Source organism: Salvelinus fontinalis, chromosome 31 (genome assembly GCF_029448725.1).
Source record: "Salvelinus fontinalis isolate EN_2023a chromosome 31, ASM2944872v1, whole genome shotgun sequence".
Classification (NCBI taxonomy): domain Eukaryota; kingdom Metazoa; phylum Chordata; class Actinopteri; order Salmoniformes; family Salmonidae; genus Salvelinus; species Salvelinus fontinalis.
This window is the reverse complement of record NC_074695.1, coordinates 47,254,635-47,278,699: the sequence shown is the minus strand read 5'-3', so window position 1 is coordinate 47,278,699 and position 24,065 is coordinate 47,254,635. Positions and strand designations below refer to the sequence as shown.

The following is a 24,065-nucleotide window of genomic DNA, read 5'->3' as shown; positions in this document are numbered from 1 at the left end:
TGTCAATGTGGAGCTAGACGGAGCCCTCCGCATTGTTACAACATCTGAGAGGCGCATGGCGACGTGGTAGGAAGATTGATTTGGCCTCTGCGTGCCTCTGAAGGCTCCGCAATTGCGTCACACCCTCCATACGAAGCCTCCGACCACATTTTTGGATCAAGCTTAAATTAGCTTAGCCAGTACTTATATTGTGGCTATGGTTTCTATCACGTGACCAGAAGGGGCAGAGCAGGTGAGCGGTAGAAACAGGAAGTGGGAGTATATTCCTGGCCGCTGAGGGCAGAGTTGATAGAGAGGGAAGGGAGGGAGCAAGACCATACAGGAGCCAGGGACTAGCTATACATTGTCTGTAGAAACTGATTTAAGGCCAGTTTTGCATTGTTTCCCCACATGGTGATTTGGGGAGGGGAAGCTGATCCTAGATCTGTGGTAAGTAATGTCCCGATCCTCTACAGTGGTTTCCTCTCTTCAGTTACCGGACAGGTCAAAACAACATTGGCAGGAACTCCACCCGGTCTACCGGTGGAAGAGGAACAAAATCCACCATATTGAATCGACCATCCAGTCAGATTACGTGATTTACAAAGGAGAGAGAGCAAAGAAAGAACGTCCTTTTTAAAACACGGGGACACAGCAAGGGAATGGGGTGTGTCTGGGGGGCGAGAAGGGGTGTGAGGAGTTGGGAGGCTGATTGTGGGAGCTTCGGGTGGCCAGCCACAAGCGTTCGTTCACATCTCTTAAGTTAAAATGGAGTTATTTTAGTTCATGACACACGATAGTATACACACTATACAATCACCACTGAGCTGCCACTGGGTCCACAGTGGTGGGGAGAGGGGGTATCTGCATGTGGGGTTCGATACGCTAACATTGAATATTGAAATAAAACACAGGAGCAACACACACACGCACGCACGCACGCACACACACACACACACACACACACACACACACACACACACACACACACACACACACACACACACACACACACACACACACACACACACACACACACACACACACACACAGACAGACAGACAGACAGACAGACAGACAGACAGACAGACAGACAGACAGACAGACAGACAGACAGACAGACAGACAGACAGACAGACAGACAGACAGACAGACCGGCAGGGGTTAATGGTTCACAGTCACACAATGTACAAGGAACTTCACCTTTTAACAAAATCATACAGGATCCATCTAATAAATGCCTTCGGCTATAATTCGAAACATTAAATCAAAGAGTCTTCCGTTCTTCTTGAACTGCAGAGAACACTGAGAGAAATATAATGTAACCACGCATACAATGGTGGCGGAGTTGGTGAAACAGGTGTGTATGTGTAATGTGTGTGTGTGTGAGAGAGAGAGAGAGAGAGAGAGAGAGAGAGAGAGAGAGAGAGAGAGAGAGAGAGAGGAGAGAGAGAGACAGAGAGAGAGAGAGAGAGAGAGAGAGAGAGAGACAGAGAGAGAGAGAGAGAGCGAGTGTGAGAGAGAGAGTGTGAGAGAGAGTGTGTGAGAGAGAGAGAGAGAGAGAGAGAGAGAGAGAGAGAGAGAGAGAGAGAGAGAGAGAGAGAGAGAGAGAGAGTGCACGAATGAAAGAGGAGGAAAGGGTGAAGGAAAGGGTGAAGTGGCAGCAGATGGGGGGAATCTTCCCTCCCTTCAAAGAAAATAAAAAGTGCAAAGGAAAAGTGAATTCAAGTAACGTGTGCTCTGTCCACAGGAGAGGGGTGAAAGGTGGGACGGAGGGTCCTGTGGCATCAGCGGAGCCGCACTATTGGCTTTCCCTGTGCTCCGTCAGGCTGCAGGGCGTGTCTGTGGGTGTTTCCCCGCGGGCGGCTCTAGAGAGAAACTCCACCCACTTGGCCTGGACTTCTGTATCCTGGGCGCTGAACAGCAGAGCCTGCTGGGAGTGACTCAGCTGGAACGCGTGCTTCAGCTCAGACTTCTCTGTCGCCGACGGCGCTGCCACGCTCACCTCAAACCCCGGGAGGGGTATGGCCCGTGCCCCGCGAGAGTCCTGAAGAGACACAACAAACATGCCAATCAGAGTCAAGAGGAAGCATAGCAGTGCAGTTTTCCCCTCCTTTAATGCGGGGGGGGGGGGTGGATTTGATTTCATAAGCCACATGCGTACAGTGCATTCGGAAAGTATTCAGACCCCACGACTTTTCCCACATTTTGTTACGTTACAGCCTTTTTCTAAAATGTATTAAAATAAATATTTTCCTCATCAATCTACACACAATGGACAAAGCGAAAAATATGTTTTGACATTTTTGCAAATGTATTAAAAATAACACATTTAAATACCTTATTTTATTGAATATTCAGACCCTTTGCTATGAGACTCAAAATTGAGCTCAGGTGCACTTTTACAGCTTGATTATTGGAGTCCACCTGTGATAAATTCAATTGATTGGACATGATTTGTAAAGTCACACACCTGTCTATATAAGGTCCCACAGTTGACAGTGCATGTCAGAGCAAAAACCAAGCCATGAGGTCAAAGGAATTGTCTGTAGAGCTCCCAGACAAGATTGTGTCGAGGCACAGATCTGGGGAAGGGTACCAAAAAAATGTATGCATCAGTGAAGGTCCCCAAGAACAAAGTGGCCTCCATCATTCTTAAATGGAAGAAGTTTATAACCACCAAGACTCTTCCTAGAGCTGGCCTCCAGGCCAAACTGAACAATCAGGGGAAAAGGGCCTTGGTCAGGGAAGCGACCTACAACCCAATGGTCACTCTGACGGAGCTCCAGAGTTCCTCTGTGGAGTTGGGAGAACCTTCCAGAAGGACAACCATCTCTGCAGCACTCCACCAATCAGCTCTTTATGTTAGAGTGGCCAGATGGAAGCAAAAGTAAAAGGCACATGACAGCCCGCTTGGTGTTTGACAAAAGGCACCTAAAGGACTCTCAGACGATGAGAAACAAGATTCTCTGGTCTGATGAAATCAAGATTGAACTCTTTGGCCTGAATGCCAAGCGTCTCATCTGGAGGAAACCTGGCACCATCCCTACGGTGAAGCATGGTAGTGGCAGCATCATGCTGTGGTAATGTTTTTCAGCAGCAGGGACTGGGAAACTAGTCAGGATCGAGGGAAAGATGAACGGAGCAATGTACAGAGAGATTCTTGATGAAGTCATTTTTTGGGGTATCTGCACTTTACTTTACTATTTATAATTTTTACAACTTTTACTTCACTACATTCCTAAAGAAAATAATGTACATTTTACTCCATACATTTTCTCTGACACTCAAAAGTACTGTTACATTTTCTTTGGTTAGCAGGACAGAAAAATTGTCTAATTCACACAAGATAACATCCCTGGTCATCCCTACTGCCTCTGATCTGGCGGACTCACTAAACACATGCTTTGTTTGTAAATTATCTCTGTGTTTGTCACGCCCTGGCCTTAGTATTCTTTGTTTTCTTAATTATTTTAGGTAGGACAGGGTGTGACATGGGGAATGTATGTGTTTTTGTAGTGTCTAGGGTGTTTGTAAAGTTTAGGGGGTTTATTAGAGTAGTCGGGTTTATGTTTAGTATAGAAGTCTAGCTGTGTCTATGGTTGAGTGTAGGTATCTAGGAAAGTCTATGGTTGCCTGAATTGGGTCTCAATTAGAGACAGCTGGTTATTGTTGTCTCTGATTGGGAGCCATATTTAAGGCAACCATAGGCTTTAGCTGTTTGTGGGGAATTGTCTATGTCAGAGTGTTTAGTGTCAGCACTTCTGTTTGTATAGCTTCACGGTCGTCTGTTTTGTTGTTTTGTTTAGTTGTATAGTGTTTGTTTCGTTTCGTCTTCTTTCTGTAATAAAGAAGATGTATTTTCCACGCGCTGCGCCTTGGTCCTCTCTCTCTCCCATTGACAATCGGGACAGTGTTGGAGCATGCCCCTGGCTATCGATACATTTAAAAATGAAAGAAAATTATGCTGTCTGGTTTGCTTAATAGAAGGAATTTGAAAATATTTATACTTTTACTTTTGATACTTTCCGTATATTTCGGTAATTACATTTACTTTGATACATAAGTATATTTAAAACAAAATACTTTTAGATTTTTACTCAAGTAGTATTTTACTGGGTGACTTTCACTTTTACTTGAGTCATTTTCTTTGACAATTGCGTACTTTTGCCACAACTGAATATAGGTGTGCCAAGCTTGGAATGTCATACCTAAGAAGACTCGAGGCTGTAATCGCTGCCAAAGGTGCTTCAACAAAGTACTGAGTAAAGGGTCTGAATACTTATGTAAATGTGATATTTCCTATATTTTTTATACAGTTGCAAAAATGTCTAAAAACCTGTTTTTGCTTTGTCATTATGGGGTATTGTGTGTAGATTGATGATGGGGGAAAAAAATGTTAAATTAATTTTAGAATAAGGCTGTAACGTAACAAAATGTGGAAAAAGTCAAAGTGTACTGAATACAGTACTTTCCGAATGCACTGTAAGCTCCCTCCCCTCCCCCTTCCCCAGTTTCTATCGAATCATACAAAAACGCTCATCTAACAATCATTCAGCTTAATCTTTTGCCAGGGGATGTCAGCTTTCTGCCTGCCTGGGATTTGTCGCAGAGAAAGGATTTTGTTGGGATTTTGGTCTCTAAAATGGAATGGGCAGAGGCTACAGTGACTGGTTTTCAGTAGCTTTTGGGGCTTTTACCAAATTGTGCCGGTTCATTACGCTGAGCTTTTAACACAATGCGCATTAGTGACATCTACTGGTCGGCAATGAAGAACACAGTTTTATGTTCAAACAGACGTTTTTTTTCTACAATATTCATCAAATCTCTGTGGCGTGGCGGTTAGTCGCAGGTCTTAGTAGCCTACTAGAAGTTCCCATACAGGTTTGCAACCTTCAATCATCCTTCCATCTTTTGCTGTCAAAAACTGTTACATCTATGGCATTATTTAGGATGCTAAAGACAGAAGCTTATACTTCACTAAATAAAACGAATTGTTTGCACAACAATGTGCAGAAATGTGCAGAAAGTGTGGTTTCACATAAAACCATTTTCTAAATAATATGACTTCGCCGGGATTCGCCCCCATTCTCTGTCATCTGAGTGTTCTCTATCTGCTGAGCTACCTTTCAGCTAATGTTGCATGAAAAAAATCGTAAGTAGTAAAAAATTGTAAGTAGGGTGTCAAGTACAGGTCGGTGTTTGAAAGCAGCTTGGAATCGAAGAAAGCACCGGAACCACAGCGAAATCATTGGGGTCTCGCATTTGGCAACACACAGTTTGAAAAACCACGCGATCAAACGAAGCTTCGTACGTCATTGATCATGTGATAATGTTACTTTGAAACGAGCATCGGTACATTGTTTCGGATCAGTAGTGCTTTGAAAACTGCATTGGAGCATTGGCGCTCCGGTATCAAATCGTCCCATCGCTAGTTTTCAGCCCTGGTCATGTCTGCATACCTATACTATACAGGACAGGGGTGAAGCACCCTCAGGAGAGGGAAGAAGGTTTCCCCTGACAGTTATTTTTCATTACATCAATGGTTAAAATCCCACCTAGCGAGTCCCCGCCACCTTTCAGAAGAGGCCCCAGAGTGCCACCTCTGGTCACACAGTGAAAAGGTAGAGTAATACCACCATGGTAATTACTGTGTAATAATTGAGTAATAACACCATGATAATTACGGTGTAATAATAGAGTAATAACACCATGATAATTACGGTGTAATAATAGAGTAATAACACCATGGTAATTACAGTGTAATAATAGAGTAGTAACACCATGATAATTACGGTGTAATAATAGAGTAATAGCACCATGGTAATTACTGTGTAATAATTGAGTAATAACACCATGATAATTACGGTGTAATAATAGAGTAATAACATTATGGTAATTACAGTGTAATAATAGAGTAATAACACCATGGTAATTACAGTGTAATAATAGAGTAATAACACCATGGTAATAACAGTGTAATAATAGAGTAATAACACCATGGTAATTACAGTGTAATAATAGAGTAATAACACAGTGGCAATAACAGAGTAATAGCACCATGGTAATTACTGTGTAATAATAGAGTAATAACGTCATGGTAATTACAGTGTAATAATAGAGTAATAACGCCATGGCAATTACAGTGTAATAATAGAGTAATAACGTCATGGTAATTACAGTGTAATAATAGAGTAATAACGCCATGGCAATTACAGTGTAATAGAGTAATAACACAGTGGCAATAACAGAGTAATAGCACCATGGTAATTACTGTGTAATAATAGAGTAATAACGTCATGGTAATTACAGTGTAATAATAGAGTAATAACGCCATGGCAATTACAGTGTAATAATAGAGTAATAACGTCATGGTAATTAGTGTAATAATAGAGTAATAACGCCATGGCAATTACAGTGTAATAGAGTAATAACACAATGGTAATAACAGAGTAATGGCACCATGGTAATTACTGTGTAATAATAGAGTAATAACGTCATGGTAATTACAGTGTAATAATAGAGTAATAATGCCATGGCAATTACAGTGTAATAATAGAGTAATAACACAATGGTAATAACAGAGTAATAGCACCATGGTAATTACTGTGTAATAATAGAGTAATAACATCATGGTAAGTACAGTGTAATAATAGAGTAATAACACAATGGTAATAACAGAGTAATAGCACCATGGTAATTACTATGTAATAATAGAGTAATAACGCCATGGTAATTACAGTGCAATAATATAGTAATAACACCATTGTAATTACTGTGTAATAATAGAGTAATAACGTCATGGTAATTACAGTGTAGTAATATAGTAATAACACAATGGTAATAACAGAGTAATAGCACCATGGTAATTACTATGTAATAATAGAGTAATAACGCCATGGTAATTACAGTGCAATAATATAGTAATAACACCATTGTAATTACTGTGTAATAATAGAGTAATAACGTCATGGTAATTACAGTGTAGTAATATAGTAATAACACCATTGTAATTACTGTGTAATAATAGAGTAATAACGTCATTGTAATTACAGTGTAATAATAGAGTAATAACATCACGGTAAGTACAGTGTAATAATATAGTAATAACACAATGGTAATAACAGAGTAATAGCACCATGGTAATTATTGTAATAGAGTAATAACACTATGGTAATTACAGTGTAATAACAGAGTAATACCACCATGGCAATTGCAGCATAATAATAGAATAATAACACCATGACAATTACGGTTTAATAGAGTAATAACACCATGGTAATTACAGTTTATTACAGTAATAACACCATGGAAATTACAGTTTATTACAGTAACAACACCATGGCAAATACAGTGCAATAGAGTAATAACACCATGGAAATTACAGTCCAATAACAAAGTAATACCACCATGGTAATTACAGTGTAATAATAGAGTAATAACACCATGGTAATTAGTTTATTAGAGTAATAAAACCATGGTAACTACAGTTTATTAGAGTAATAACACATTGTAATTATTGTCATAATAGAGTAATAATACCATGGTAATTCGTGTAATAATAGAGTTATAACACCATGCTAATTACAGTTTACTAGAGTAATAACACCATGATAATTACAGTGTAATTACCGAGTAATACAGCTATGGTAATTACAGTGTAATAACAGAGTAATAACACCATGGCAATTACAGTTTATTCATGTAATAACACCATGATTATTACAGTGTAATAATAGAGTAATAACACCATGGAAATGTACAGTTTATTCGAGTAATAACTCCATGGTAATTACAGTTTATTAGAGTAATAACAACATGGTATTTACAGTCTAATAACAGAGGTATACCACCAAAGAAATGACAGTGTAATAATAGAGTAATAACACCATGGTAACTACAGTTTATTAGAGTAATAACACCATGGTAACTACAGTTTATTAGAGTAACAACACTTTGTAATTATTGCAATAATAGAGTAATAACACCATGGTAATTAGTGTAATAATAGAGTAATAACCCCATGGTAAGTACAGTTTGTTAGAGTAATAACACATTGTAATTATTGTAATAATAGAGTAATACCGCTATGGTAATTACAGTGTAATAACAGAGTAATAACACCATGGTAATTACAGTTTATTAGAGTAATAACATGGTATTTACAGTCGAATAACAGAGGTCTACCACCAAATGAATTACAGTGTAATAATAGAGTAATACCACCACGGTAATTCGTTTATTAGAGTAATAACACCATGGTAACTACAGTTTATTAGAGTAATAACACATTGCAATTATTGCAATAATTGAGTAATAACACCATGGTAATTAGTGTAATAATAGAGTTATAACACCATGCTAATTACAGTTTACTAGAGTAATAACACCATGACAATTACAGTGTAATAATAGAGTAATACCAACATGGAAATTAGAGTAATATCAACATGGTAATTAGAGTAATATCAACATGGTAATGAGTTTATTAGAGCAATAACACCATGGCAATTAGCGTAATAATAGAGTAATAACACCATGGTAATTACAGTTTATTAGAGTAATAACACCATGATAATTAAAGTGTAATAACAGAGTAATAACACCATTGTAATTACAGTTTATTAGAGTAATAACACCATGGTAATTACAGTTTATTAGAGTAATAACACCATGGTAATTACAGTTTATTAGAGTAATACCACCATGTTAATTGTTTTATTAGAGTAATTACACCATGATAATTACAGTTTATTAGAGTAATACCACTATGTTAATTGGTTTATTAGAGTAAGAACACCATGGTATTTACAGTTTATTAGAGTAATAACACCATGGTAATTACAGTTTATTAGAGTAATAACTCCATGGTAATTACATTTTATTAGAGTAATAACACTATGGTAATTACATTGTAATAACAGAGTAACAACGTCATGGTATTTACAGTTTATTAGAGTAATAACACCATGGTAATTACAGTTTATTAGAGTAATACCACCGTGGTAATTACATTGTAATAACAGAGTAACAACACCATGGTAATTACAGTTTATTAGAGTAATAACACCATGGTAATTACAGTTTATTAGAGTAATAACTCTATGGTAATTACATTGTAATAACAGAGTAATAACACCATGGTATTTACAGTTTATTAGAGTAATAACACTATGGTAATTACATTGTAATAACAGAGTAACAACACCATGGTAATTACAGTTTAATAGAGTAATAACACCATGGTAATTACAGTTTATTAGAGTAATACCGCCATGGTAATTACATTGTAATAACAGAGTAACAACACCATGGTAATTACAGTTTATTAGAGTAATAACACCATGGTAATTACAGTTTATTAGAGTAATAACTCTATGGTAATTACATTGTAATAACAGAGTAATAACACCATGGTATTTACAGTTTATTAGAGTAATAACACTATGGTAATTACATTGTAATAACAGAGTAACAACACCATGGTAATTACAGTTTAATAGAGTAATAACACCATGGTAATTACAGTTTATTAGAGTAATACCGCCATGGTAATTACATTGTAATAACAGAGTAACAACACCATGGTAATTACAGTTTATTAGAGTAATAACACCATGGTAATTACAGTTTATTAGAGTAATAACACCATGGTAATTACAGTTTATTAGAGTAATAACACCATGGTAATTACAGTGTAATAGAGTAATAACACCATGGTAATTAGTTTATTAGAGTAATAACGCCATGTAATTACATTGTAATAATATAGTAATAACACCATGGCAATTAGTTTATTAGAGTAATAACGCCATGGTAATTACAGTGTAATAATAGAGTAATAATAACATGGTAATAACAGTGTAATAATAGAGCAGTAATCGAGTAATAACACCATGGTATTAACAGTGTGACAGCCAGCTGGCAGCAGAAGCTCCATCTGAGGTCAGAGTGAGGACAGACAAATCCCGCTGACCCAAATCTACTAAGTACAGACAGTGGGAACACACATGACAAGGACACCGACTTCACAGTACAGGAGGTGTGAGGCACATTGACCCACAAAATATAATTGATTGGATGAAAAATAACTGACCCTGTGTCAGTTGTTAGGGGAAACCTCTACCTGCATATACAGGTGACCTGGGCTTGGAGACAGGACGTAGACAAGACAGCGGTACAAAGACACAAATAAACAGACAGGAGCACAGACACGGATAAAGACAGACACAGGTGTGTGTGAGTTTAACCCTTACCTGTCCGCTGGTCTGCAGGTAGAGCACCAGTGGTTCGGTCTTGGTGACGGCCACCCACGTCTTGGTCCAGCTCTTGCCCTTCTCCTGCACCTGCAGCTGGGCACACAGCAGACAGTTGTCCCCCGACAGAGACGCCTGCTTCTGGAGAGACAGAGACACACACACAGGAGGCAGAGTTAAAGGCCCAATCCCAAAGTCGACCTACCGCAGTGGGCGCCAATACTCAAATCATATTCGATAGTTCGACACGATTACAGTAGCTCGTTCCCCGTGCACAAACCAACGTTTGGAATTGGAATTCACTTTCACTGTCAATTCTACTTTTAATTCAAAGCGATAATCAGCCTGGGCGTTTAAGGGGCACTCGAGGATAAAGGTCTGGGACATTCGCTTACATAACAAACCTTGGTGTCCAGCATATAGGACAAATGTATTGGGAGATTTGGACATGGACAGGTGTTCATGCTGCTGCCCCACTGTAACTGATGTGGTGCTGTAGCCCCCCCTTGGTGGGAAATAATACCACTGCAGATCACTGCCATTATGGTACTGCTACGGTGAAAGATCTAGTTTTGTGTGTGTGTGAGACAGTATAACCCCAAGACAGACAGACAGATTAGACTGCTCAGTTGCTGCATCATAGGCATGAAGTGGAGAGACTAGTCACTCAGCAGTCTGCTGCTTTCCACTAAGCCCCTTAACTAGTCATGGTACTTGTTCTCAAATAGAGGTTACTCAATATTGCTGTGTCTCTGTGTGTGTGTGTGTGTGTGTGTGTGTGTGTGTGTGTGTGTGTGTGTGTGTGTGTGTGTGTGTGTGTGTGTGTGTGTGTGTGTGTGTGTGTGTGTGTGTGTGTGTGTGTGTGATTGATAGAGGTGTATGGTGCTCTGTGGGCCTGTCTGGGCTGGGCTCTGTCTTCTCTGTCATGCTGGTGCAACTAACGTGATTATGCCGCTCTTTCCAGAGGCTGGAGCTGAGATAGCGTGCCCGCTGCCAACCCCCATACTCTAACTCCCTTCCTCAGACCTGCTCTGCTGGGAGTCCACTCTGTGCAGCCTGTCCATGCTAGCTTCTCAACAACACTGTGCAATACACAATAAGTATGATGTTTGTGAGGGGAAGCCAAAAGGAAGTCTCTGGATGGAAAATGTGTTTAAATTAAGTTATATTCTATTCTACTCTTTTCCATAGTATAAGCTGAGAGTCGGTCCTCACCTCGGCTGTAGCTTTCCTCTTCAGCTCTACTGGGGCCCCTGCAGGCCCCTCGGGGCCCTGGCTAGTCTCGAAGCACTCAGGACACACACGACACGTCTTATTCTCCAACATCTTAGAGCATTTACCACAGATGGCCTGCAGAGGGAGGGGAAGAGTGAAAGAGGAAGAGGGAGGAATTGGAGAGAGATAAAAAATATATTTTATTTATTTTCATCGGACATCCACCAATGAAAATGCAGCATCCTGGCACTAACTGTTCCGGCCCCCAACCTCCTCTCCCTCTCTGCGCTCACCGCTCCGCAGGCTTTGCAGTGGTGCTTGCGCTTGGTAAAGTTGAAGCTCTCGTTGCAGCCTTTGCATGTCTCCTTCTCCTTCTTCTTGGAACTTTTCTGGGGAAACAGAGAAACACATACAAACAAGGTGTCACGATCTGTCCAATCACAAGGTCACCTTGTCTCAATACGTCTTTGTGTTGCCTAAGTAACCCCTTACCCTGAAATAGTGGGACGGGTTGCCATTTCCCCCGCTCTCTCTGTTATCTACCCTATTCTTTCTCTCCCACTCCCAACATCGTCCTCTAGAACCAAAAAAAGGGAAAATCGAAGCCCCTCCCTCTGCTCTCTCAGACTGGGGCATCGATAGCACCACCAGCCGTTTAGCACATTTGCATTGTGGGAGGGAGTGTGAAATTCACCCCCTGATCGTGTCTCATCTCTCCACAGACACCCCTCGCCGCTGCTAGAGAGCGAGCTAGTGATGCTATCCCCGGTAGAGAAGACAACTTACTATTTATACCTCTCTGCAGCCTACTGTGTGGATTATAGATCCACTACCATTGTATTACTACCATTGTCTTGCTACCTCAAACGCAGACAGACATCCAGGCTTTAGAACAGGAGAGATCAATGTACTTCTTGTGATGAACTCAGTCATTCATGGTACAATGTATTCACTATTTATATTGCCCATTGTATGGTTTCTATTATTATGTGGGGCGACGCTATTCATACTGTAGCAAAGATTCTCTTGTAATCGAAAGCAGAGTCAGTGACAGAACAGCATCAGGCAAGAGAGCCTGAGGAAATGTATTGTTGAAATGGACGGTTTTAACACCTACCCTTTCTTGCAGTCGTTCACTGTCTGAGTCTATGGATGTGCTGCTCCAGGGACCCTGAGAAGAGAAGAAAACGAATACCCGATCAGAGTGACCCCTGCGAGAGACGTATGAGTTGCATTTGAAAGTACATCCATTGTTATTACGTGGCTAGCACTTCATTTCAGGTGTCAAACGTACCGCTAGCAAAGCTCTCTCACACACGTCGCCAGAGAATGGGACCATCCACCTCTGAACATGACCTAAAGCGGCTGTGTGTGTTTGTCACCACTAGACGGCAGCCATGCCTCAGAGATAGACAATAGGCCTGGCATGTGTTCCTACTTTGGCCTGTGTCCAGAGCCAGCCGGCCCAAAGTGGGTCAGTGGAGATTCAGAAGAGATTTTTTTTGTACAGTGTGCATGGGGGCTTCCCCTATTAGGTCATGAGAGAGTGCCGGGGAACTAAAGACAGACCGTGACAGTGTGTGTGTTCGTTCGTTTGTGTGGGTGTGCAACTGAATAAAGAGCTCCTTCATAAGTATACGTGTTTGTGTGTGTATGGGTGAGTTAAGTAAGAGCTTCTTTGTGTGTCTATGCAGTGAGGGACGCGTGACAACACACGGCTGTGTGTGTGTGTGTGTGCGCGTGTTGCGTGAGGATAGATGCTTTGTCAGACAAAGACCTGACGGTGACACACTTTCGGACAAAGCCATAGTGCTTTCATATTGATATATACACATGGCTTGACAGAGCGAAAGAAAGAAACACAGACAGACTGACTGACCGGTGAGTCTGGTGGGTGGTCTTCGTCCCTGGAGAAGGAGCTATTGAAGGCTTTGTTAAAGGTCTCACTGTTCTGCTTGTGCTTCTCTATGGTGGCCAGGATCACCTGGAAGTGGACGGGATGGGGGAGAGAAGGAGATAAGCCATTGACAGTTTCAGACAGTTCAAATATTCTTCACTGGTTTATAGTAAAAGTCAAGAAGTCACAGATTTTACAACGGGAGAAATTCTACAACAATCTACAGCCCCTTAGGAGAGAGATAGACAGAGAGAGAGAGAGAGTGGGATAGACAGGGAGAGAAAGGGAGAAAGAGGGCCTCTGCCTGTCTGTTAAAGAGAGCTAATATTAATAATATGCATGTCAATCTCTCCTGGCTGAAAGTGGAGGAGAGATTGACTTCATCATTACTTTTATTTATGAGAGGTATTGACATGTTGAATGCACCGAGCTGTCTGTCTAAACTACTGGCACACAGCTCAGACACTCATGCATACCAAACAAGACATGCCATAAGAGGTCTCTTCACAGTCCCCAAGTCCAGAACAGACTATGGGAGGCACACAGTACTACATAGAGCCATGACTACATGGAACTCTATTCCACATCAAGTAACTGACGCAAGCAGTAAAATTTGATATAAAAAAACAGATTAAAAAACCTTATGGAACAGCGGGGACTGTGAAGCAACACACACATTGGCACACAAACATGCATACACACACACACACATGGATTTTGTCATGTAGATATGTGGTAGTGGTGGAGTAGGGGCCTGAGGTCACACAGTGTGTTGTGAAATCTGTGAATGTATTGTAATGCTTTAAAATTGTATAAACTGCCTTAATTTTGCTAGACCCCAGGAAGAGTAGCTGCTGCTTCGGCAGCAGCTAATGGGGGATCCATAATAAATACAAACACAAAGAGAGGAGAACAAAGAGAGAGACCACGTTGTCGTCTGGACTGACCCTGTTATACAGAGATGACATCAGCCATGACATCAGAGGGACAAATGTATCAGGGACCTCTGATCCAGCCCAGTGGTCTGTGTCAGAGACTGGCCTCTCTACTGCACTAACAGAGAGGGTGTGTGTGTGTGTGTGTGTGTGTGTGTGTGTGTGTGTGTGTGTGTGTGTGTGTGTGTGTGTGTGTGTGTGTGTGTGTGTGTGTGTGTGTGTGTGTGTGTGTGTGTGTGTGGTGAGCACTGTATTCGTGTGTGAATAATAGACTCTGTGAAGGCACAATCTTTGTGCAGCCCTCTCCAAAGTCTCGAGACACCACACATTCCTCTGTGTCCTTCAGATCGCCGAAGGGCCCTTCCACTCCTATCCACACACTCCCAGACCCCCTGCCTGGCACACACTCCTCCCCTCCAGCCTGTAAGCCCTTTTAACCCAGCTTTCGTTAGCTTTAATGGGCTAAATGAGCTTTAATGAGCAGCTTAACGAGAGGAAACAATTTCCCAACTCAGTATGGCAGTGTGGAGGAAAGCTGCACTAATACAAATACTGTTCCTAATACACAAATCCCCTATAAAACCCATTCCATGTTAGTGTTGGTCTGGTATTCCCGACCTGTATCCAGTCTTCCTTTTCCTCAGCCGTCCTGAAAAACAGAGGGAATGTTTCAACAGCAGCCCTATAGCTATTAGTACTTCTACGAGTTACTGCTGTGCCTGAAATGTTGTGTTTCTGTTACAAAAGGCACAGTTCTACAGTTCTCCCATGTAATTGCTCCATAGTTCTTACCTGGCCTGCAGCTCTAGTGAGCGCTGCTTGCCGATGATGGTGAACGTGTGAGGGAGGTTCTGCTTCACGTTCTCTTGCACCTGAAGCCGCAGAGGAGAACAGTGCCACTTTACCTCTGAGAGCAATGTCCCTTCTACGCGTCACACATTCAGAATGGAAGGGAAGTAACAAGAGAAGAGGAGTGGCTTCCGTTACCTCCTTCCTGACCTCCATCCCAGCGATGTCGATCCTCTCTCTCACACTGAACTTCTGCCCCATCAGCCTCAGCTTGGGAACGCAGTACAGCACCATGTTGTTGAACTGCAGCCCGGACACACAGAGAGACGGGACAACGGATGAGAATACACATTAAATAGACGCATGAATACACACACACTTTGATATCGTCCCATTCCTACACATTCTCTTCATTCCAACTCCTTCTGCCACTCACCAGGTAGAGGTATCGGTCCTGTGCCGTCCCATTCTTGGCAGACATCTTCTTGATGTGTCCCTCTTTGATGAGCTCGTTGGCTGGGTTCACGATGTCCTCCTCTCCCCCCAGTCTCTCATAGACCTGCAGCAGTTTGTTCATCTTCTCCTGAGGAACACCAAGGAGAAGGAACAATGTGAAACACACGCACATACCGAGCAAAATTATACATTCATTTAAGTCAGGGCAACAAGGAGCTATTGAACTAAAACTGTCGAGACAGAATAAGACACGATAAGTCACACCAGAGGGCAGAAGTGTGACTGTGTGTGTGTGTGTGTGTGTGTCATAGAGACATAATTCACTCTTCTGCAGGCTGTGAAACTAGTGGCAGGAAACGGCAGCTTCCTGTCTGCACTGAAGCACCCTGCCTCCCCGCAAGTCGCCGCATCCAACGCAGTTTGGACGCTAGGCTGGCTAGTTCTGCGAGCTATTCCCAAAGGGGAGTGACTACTGTCATCCGGGGGAACTATTCAAATGTGTTGTGTTTTGGTCTCTGCACAGTCGTTTCATTATTCAGGCCATGTGATGTTTATTGCACCAACAACAAAAAATGTACATCGTCAACACGTTGCGTTGAAACGCGTTGCGTCCACGTTGGTGGTTGCATTGCGTTTTTAAATGGTCAAATGAAATCAACCAATCAATGCTCTCTCCCTCCTTCCCCCGCTGCTGTGAACTACAACACCACCGTCGTGAAAACCAGTGAAAAGTAGGAGAAGTACGTCAGAGAGATTCACATATGGAGGGAAGAGAGAGGGCTCCGAAGCAGAAAAAAACATCTTACCATTTTCCTGATGGCAGCATTGGAGTGGTTGGCTGCTGTGGATATGAGTTCCAGGGCTTCTATAAAACACACACAGGCAGTGTTAGACCTGTCTGCAGCAACTCTACGTAACCATGCATCAGCCCTACACATTTGAAACACTCTACACTGAGTGAAAAAAAAAGAAACATAAGAAAGAGGGAAGAAAGAAAACACTCTGTTCAAAGACATTTCTCTGTTCACTCTGTTCAAAGACACACTCTACACTACATTGAGTGCATAAAACATTAGGAGTTGCACCCTCTTTTGCCCTCAGAACAGCCACAATTCCTCGGGGGCATGGACTCTACAAGGTGTTGAAAGCGTTCCACGAGGATGCTGGCCCATGTTGACTCACGTTTGTGTCAAGTTGGCTGGATGTACTTTTGGCGGTTGACCATTCTTGATACACGCGGGAAACTGTTGAGCGTGAAAAGCCCAGCAGCGTTGCAGTTCTTGGCACACTCAAACCGGGGCCACTGGCACCTAATACCATACCACGTTCAAAGGCACTTAAATATTTTGTCTTGCCCATCCACCTTCTGAATAACAACATCAATAAGGGATCATAGCTTCACCTGGTCAGTCTATGTCATGGAAAGAGCAGGTGTTCCTAATGTTTTGTATCCTCATTGTGTATACGACTCTTAGTAATTGAATTGAATACTGTGACAAATAGGTCAGTGTCCAACCTTTCACTGCAGCCAGCCTGTGCATCATCAGACTATGGGCCTACTGGAAATGACCATGCATCAAACATATACAATGTTTGTGTTACACAGACAGGGAGAATGGTAGACCTCTCCTACCATGTACATTACCCAACATCAGAGACGCACATTCTACATTAAACACACACATTAACGCAACACTGCATTAAAGCCATGAACTACATAAACAGAGCTGACGTTCCCCTCTACAGGACGCCTGACACGCCACGGTGGATTATGCAGGCTTTACCTAGACATTACTTCAAACAGGGACAATGTACAGGACAAGGTTATGGTAAGGTCACAAGACATGGAGCTTGTAAAGTGGCTAGTACGGGTCCTAGTTTAGGAAGGGTAGTGAGGGACAAACAGACAGACAGACAAACACACAGGTAATGAGTGCGTGAGCAGTGTGTAGGTACAGACAAACAGACGGACAGACAGGCAGACAGACATACTCTCCGTGTCCTTCCTGTCCAGTGCATCATCAGGCAGTTTCTTCAGATAGTCCTTGAGCAAGAGTTCATAGCGAGGGATCCTCTGCACAGGCTCCAGCATGTGGTGCTGGAGAGTCAGGTTCCCACACACATCCTGCTTCTGTCAGGATCGAACACACAGCAACACAGTTACACACACACAGTACTGTAAACATACAGTGGGCACACCACACATTAATTCACGGGTAACAACAGCACACGTTACCATAAACACACCTTGATTCTGTGGGAGAGATGCCACCTACTTGTATGTTCTGGACCACACTCTTGAACTGTGATGACCGCTGGCTCCAGGTGTTGACCAGGTCCATAGCACGGTCAAAGTTCTTTACGTACTCTCCGTACATCTTCATAAAAGGAGCCAGCTTCTGGAGGATGTCTCCGATACGTGGGTTTGAGTCCCTAACGCGCAGAACACACACCCGCCCATAGGGCTTAAAACTCAAAAAAAATTAAATGTCGATTTTTGTACTGTACAACTCAGAGTATACTTGCAGTACACACGTGGAATTCACAGAAACAGTCATCTACGGTACGTTTACTGTTTATTGTGCGCAGGAGGCGACAGGTGGAATCCCTCTACATCATTTCTATGAAACAATCATCTCTAGACAGAGAGAGACTAGCGTTGGCACACACTTATGGTACATTTACTCCCAGCAGATGAAGACAGGCGGATAATGTCCCTATTCTACCAGCCCGGCACACACCAACCCTCCCCCCCCCCCCCCCTGCAACCCAGCTGTCAGAGTTCTACAGCCAAAACACATACCGACCATTGCAGAATTATCACTATTCAGTAATGAGAGAGAAGAGAAGAGAAGAGAGAGCGAGCGAAGCATCTAAGCAGAAACCCAATATCACATAGGTGTTGTTTGTAGAAGATTTTGCATCCTACTGCACAGTCTTGATCGGAGAGCCAAGTCTAGGTCCAAAAGGCTCCTGAACAGCTTCTCCTTAACTTCCTGACTGATGTCTTGAGATGTTGCTTCAATATATCCACATAATTTTCATCATGATGCCATCTATTTTGTGAAGTGGACCAGTCCCTCCTGCAGCAAAGCACCCCCACAACATGATGCTGCCACCCCTGTGCTTCACGGTTGGGATGGTGTTCTTCGGCTTGCAAGCCTCCCCCTTTTTCCTCCAAACATACAATGGTCATTATGGCCAAACAGTTCTATTTTTGTTTCATCAGACCAGAAGACATTTCTCCAAAAAGTACGATCTTTGTTCCCATGTGCAGTTGCAAACTGTAGTCTGGCTTTTTTATGGCGGTTTTGGAGCGGTGGCTTCTTCCTTGCTGAGCGGCCTTTCAGGTTATGTCGATATAGGACTCGTTTAACTGTGGATATAGAAACCTTTGTACCTGTTTCCTCCAGCATCTCCACAAGGTCCTTTGCTGTTGTTATGTGATTGATTTGCACTTTTCGCACCACAGTACATTCATCTCTAGGAGACAGAACGCGTCTCCTTCCTGAGCGGTATGAGGGCTGCGTGGTCCCATGGTGTTTATACTTGCGTACCATTGTTTGTACAGATGAACATGGTACCTTCAGGCGTTTGGAAATTGCTCCCAAGGATGAACCAGACAAGAGGTCTTGGCTGATTTCTTTTGATTTTCCCATGATGTCAAGCAAAGAGGCACTGAGTTTGAAGGTTGGCCTTGAAATACATCCAATTGATTCAAATGATGTCAATTAGCCTATCAGAAGCTTCTAATGCTTTTCTGCAAATTTCCAAGCTGTTTAAAGGTACAGTCAACTTAGTGTATTTTAACTTCTGACCCACTGGAATTGTGATACCGTGAATTATAAGTGAAAAAAATCTGTCTGTAAACAATTGTTGGAAAAATGACTTGTGTCATGCACAAAGTAGATGTCCTAACCGACTTGCCAAAACGATAGTTTGTTAACAAGAAATTTGTGGAGTGGTTGAAAAACAAGTTTTAATGACTCCAACCCAAGTGTATGTAAACTTCCGACTTCAACTGTATATATATATATATATATTTTTTTTTTATATTACTTTAGTTTATTTAGTAAATATTTCCATAACTCTATTTTCTTAAATCTGCATTGTTGGTTTTAAGGGAAGTAAGCATTTCAAGGTAAAGTCTACCGCGCATGTGATAAATAACATTTGATTTGATTTGCTAATAGAACCATATAACATGAATGAAACACTATTACAACATTGCCCCTGGTCTCCTCACCATTCTCCAGTGATGCGTGTTTTGAGCTCAGGGAGCAGGAACTTGTGGTGAAAGCAGTAGATGGAGGATATGTTGGAGAAGATCCCCGTTATCACGTCCTGAGGGATTCCAGCTTCAGTCAGCTTAGTGCAAAATACCTACAAACGACAGGAGTAACATTACTAACATTACTAACTACATTACTATAAATGATATAACAAACCATGGGCTCTTTGATCGAATAATCTTTTTTCATAGGGGGATGTGTATGATGGTTAGATCTGTCTGTCATCATCAGGTCGATGACCTTTCACCTCCCTGTCAGTCACCCAACCACAGGCCTGCGTGCACCTGAGTTTCCCTGACAAACGCTACCAATGTGAGGGGGCAGAGGCTTGACAAAAACAGGAAGCGGCTCTGAGATTAGCCTACCGTCTGTGCCAGCACATATCCTGTTGTCTGTGGTCATGTACGTGACGGTCAACTTCAACAACAAATATGTATATCTCACACCAGATATAAAACAATATGAATATGGCCTAATATGGGAGGAGTAGGCCTTCGTTAAGGACAGTGAATTCGGAAAGTATTCAGACCCCTTGACTTTTTCACCATTTTGTTACGTTACAGCCTTATTCTAAAATTCATTAAATTGTGTTTTCCCCTCATAAATCTACACACCCAATAATGACAAAGAAAAAGAGATTTTTATAAACAAAACTGAAATATCACATATACATAAGCATTCAGACCATTTACTCTGTTGAAGCACCTTTGGCAGTGATTACAGCCATTGAGTCTTCTTGGTTATGACGCTTCAAGCTTGATACATCTGTATTTGGGGAGTTTCTCCCATTCTTCTCTGCAGATCCTCTCAAGCTCTGTCAGGTTGGATTGGGAGCGTAGCTGCACAGCTGTTTTCAGGTCTCTCCAGAGATGTTCGATCGGGTTCAAGTCCGGGCTCTGGCTGGGCCACTCAAGGACATTCAGAGACTTGTCCCGAAGCCACTCCTGCATTGTCTTGGCTGTGTGCTTTGGGTTGTTGTTCTGTTGTAAGGTGAACCTTCGCCCCAGTCTGAGGTCCTGAGCGCTCTGGAACAGGTTTTCATCATCAAGAATCTCTCTGTACTTTGCTCTGTTCATCTTTCCCTTGATCCTGACTAGTCTCCCAGTCCCTACAGCTGAAAAACATCCTCACAGAATGCTGCCACCACTAGGCTTCACTGTAGGGATGGTGCCAGGTTTCCTCCAGACGTGACGCTTGGCATTCAGGCCAAAAAGTTCAATGTTCGTTTCATCAGACCTGAGAAGCAAGATTCTCTGGTCTGATGAAACGAACATTGATCTTTTTGAGAGTCCTTTAGGTGCCTTTCGGGCAAACTCCTAGCGGGCTGTCATGTGCCTTCTACTGAGGAGTGTCTTCCGTCTACCATAAAGGCCTGATTGGTGGAGTGCTGCAGAGATGGTTGTCCTTCTGGAAGGTTCTCCCATCTCCACAGAGGAACTCTGGAGCTCTGTCAGAGTGACCATCGGGTTCTTGGTCAACTCCATGAGCAAGGACCTTCTCCCACGATTTCTCAGTTTGGTCGGGCGGCCAGCTCTAGGAAGAGTTGGCAGTTCAAAACTTCTTCCATTTAAGAATGATGAAGACTATTGCGTTCTTGGGGACCGTCAATGTTGCAGATATGTTATATATGTTTTAATACATTTCCCCAAATTTCCAAAAACCTGTTTTCACTTTGTCATTATGGGGCATTGTGTGTTGATTGATGAGGGGGGGAAAATTATTTAATCGATTTCAGAATAAGGCTGTAACGTAACAAAATGTGGAGAAAAGGAAGGGGTCCGAATACTTTCCAAATGCACTGTACGTGTAGCACATGGAGATGTGTGAAACTTACTCCTCGGCCTTAAGTGTCCACGTTTGCGACACTCAAGAGCTAGCGACAGGTAGAGGCGCTTGAGGGAGAACGGTAACCTGTGTTTATCAAGCTGAGGCCCCAGGTTCAAGCCAAGTATTGTGCCGAATCGGGAAGAAGTGGTACCCTCTAAGCAAGCAGTCTGACGTCCTTTGCATGTGGTTGTGTATTTCAGAGTACACAACCCACAGCGTGTTAGTGTGTGTATACCTGGTCGAGGAGGTTGAGTCTTTTGACGTAGGCCTCCTCAGTGTGAAGGAGCTCTCTGGCGATGTTCAGTAACCTCTGTGTCTCTGAGTACTGAGGGAGAGAAGTGGACACAAACAGTCAGAACAATAGCATACCATATAGAAAACACTCCCTACACAAACCTACATTAGACCTGTATCGTACATTAAACATATGCCTCTGGGCCTATGACCTTTGAGAGAGAATATCAGCAACATTAACACAAAACATATTAGGTGAAAAGCAACCAAACTCTAACCAGTGATTACATTTAAGATAAAAAGTGGTCTGAAATGGGGATATCCGCATGTGCTCTTTTCATCTCGGTTGTTGAGTGAAACTGGCCCAACCTCATAATGTGTCAGCGCATGTTGTAACAATCGGCAGTCGGTGTTGCTTTACCGAGAGCTGAGTTAGTCACCAACACCGTGTTTACTAGTGGCGCTGAGATGCCACGTAAAGGTGCTGCGGATGTGTGTTCAGTTTGACTACTTCGGGAAGAGGAATTGACTGAATGGATGAAATGACATTCCTGTGACGTGTGACTGAGACCAGTCCTCAGAAAGGGAGGGTGTACTACATTGTGACATTGTGCTTTGCAACAGCTGTCCGGTGCACAATCACATGCGCGCACGAAATCGGGAAATTGGAGGAAATTGTGAGACATACACTCTTAGAAAAAAAGGTGCCATGTAGAACCTAAAAGGGTTCTTCACCTGTCCCCATAGGGGGACCATTTAAAGAACCCTTTTCTCTTTCACGTATTTCAAGTATGTCACCTGGTGGCAGAAAAGCCTCACAACTTAGGGAACAACTAACTCAATCAACACAAAACAACTCTGACAAACAATTGACAGCAAAAACCAAAGCAATACAAGTGAAAAGGTTTGGTTCCTTTTGGTTCCAGGTGCAACCCTTTTGGGTTCCATGTAGAACCCTTTCCACGGAGGGTTCTACATGAAACCCAAAAGGGTTCTACCTGGAACCAAAAAGGGTTCTACCTGGAACCAAAAGGGGTTCTCCTATGGGGACAGTTGAATAACCCTTTTGGAACCCTTATTTCTAAGAGTGTACAGTAGGGATATGTCCACAAACAAACACACATTCACATACTGTAAGCATGACACACACACGTGAACACACTCACACACACATACAAACACAAACAAGACGTCTAATCTATTTCCGTAGCAGACGATGCTAAATGCCGAAAGAAGAGAAATACATTTCTTTCTTTTCCTGTTTCAAAACCCACATCCTCTGCGACAGCAGTGTCATTAAAAAGCTATCGACATGTCAGCTATTAGTGTCAGAGAAGTGGCACTGTTCCCCCACACCCATCCACACACACCTTTCCTCTGGGCAGTAATGCTGATATCAGGAAACATAGGATACCAGAGATCCCTTCCACATGAGGCAAAAGGGTGTTGGCTGCCAATACAGGGCGTGTGTGTGTCTGTGTGTGCTCGTGTGTGTTTGGTGCGGTGCCTAGGTACAGGGCGTGTGTATGTCTGTGTGTGCTCATGTGTGTTTGGTGTGGTGCCTACGTACAGGGTGTGTCGGACTGTACTGTGCCAACACACAACAACTCCAACCAGAGTTGCAGCTCCCACTCACACACCTCTCCTGTCCCTTTCTCTTTCTCGCACTCATTTTCATTACACGCTCTCACTTTTCGGCCTCTCAACTTTTTTTCTCCACCTCCTTTTCTCCCTCTCCCTATTTTTGTCTGCTGTTGCTTGACCTTCCCGCCATCCTTTTATTTCAATAAATATTTTTCTGTCGGGGGGTTCATGAATACCGGTATGATGCTAAGTTCTCTTTTGGAGGTGTCGTGTCCCGCTCACACAGATCAATGGTGGAAACAGTAGCTGAGCTGAGTGCTCTTCTGTTTCTGTCTGTCCTCTAGCAGTAGCAGTCACAAGCTCCTGTTTCAGCCCTGGGCAGGTACTCTATTCCTCCACACCTCACAGAACATCCATTTTTAGATACGTCACCGACGCTTGTGACCACCACACACACTTGAGCGTCTGTGTGTGTGTGTGTGTGTGTGTGTGTGTGTGTGTGTGTGTGTGTGTGTGTGTGTGTGTGTGTGTGTGTGTGTGTGTGTGTGTGTGTGTGTGTGTGTGTGTGTGTGTGTGTGTGTGTGTGTGTGTGTGTGTGTGT

General features: G+C 42.6%; 1 protein-coding gene across 2 annotated transcripts in view; it reads right to left on the bottom strand.

The window, feature by feature from the left end:
* Positions 1 to 6: 6 nt before the first annotated feature.
* LOC129830418 (FYVE, RhoGEF and PH domain-containing protein 3-like) overlaps positions 7 to 24,065 on the bottom strand; it is a 94,548-nt gene continuing 70,489 nt past the window's right edge. For both annotated transcript variants that reach the window (XM_055892982.1, XM_055892980.1), the window contains exons 5-19: positions 21,882 to 21,971; positions 19,774 to 19,910; positions 17,804 to 17,960; positions 17,520 to 17,658; positions 16,334 to 16,392; positions 15,508 to 15,654; positions 15,270 to 15,374; positions 15,075 to 15,154; positions 14,901 to 14,931; positions 13,330 to 13,434; positions 12,568 to 12,621; positions 11,744 to 11,839; positions 11,451 to 11,585; positions 10,236 to 10,376; positions 7 to 2,026 (exon numbers count right to left, since the gene is read on the bottom strand). In XM_055892982.1, the coding sequence (XP_055748957.1) occupies positions 1,781 to 2,026; positions 10,236 to 10,376; positions 11,451 to 11,585; positions 11,744 to 11,839; positions 12,568 to 12,621; positions 13,330 to 13,434; positions 14,901 to 14,931; positions 15,075 to 15,154; positions 15,270 to 15,374; positions 15,508 to 15,654; positions 16,334 to 16,392; positions 17,520 to 17,658; positions 17,804 to 17,960; positions 19,774 to 19,910; positions 21,882 to 21,971 (1,722 nt within the window). In that variant the 3' untranslated portion in view covers positions 7 to 1,780. The remainder of the gene's footprint in view (positions 2,027 to 10,235; positions 10,377 to 11,450; positions 11,586 to 11,743; positions 11,840 to 12,567; positions 12,622 to 13,329; positions 13,435 to 14,900; positions 14,932 to 15,074; positions 15,155 to 15,269; positions 15,375 to 15,507; positions 15,655 to 16,333; positions 16,393 to 17,519; positions 17,659 to 17,803; positions 17,961 to 19,773; positions 19,911 to 21,881; positions 21,972 to 24,065) is intronic.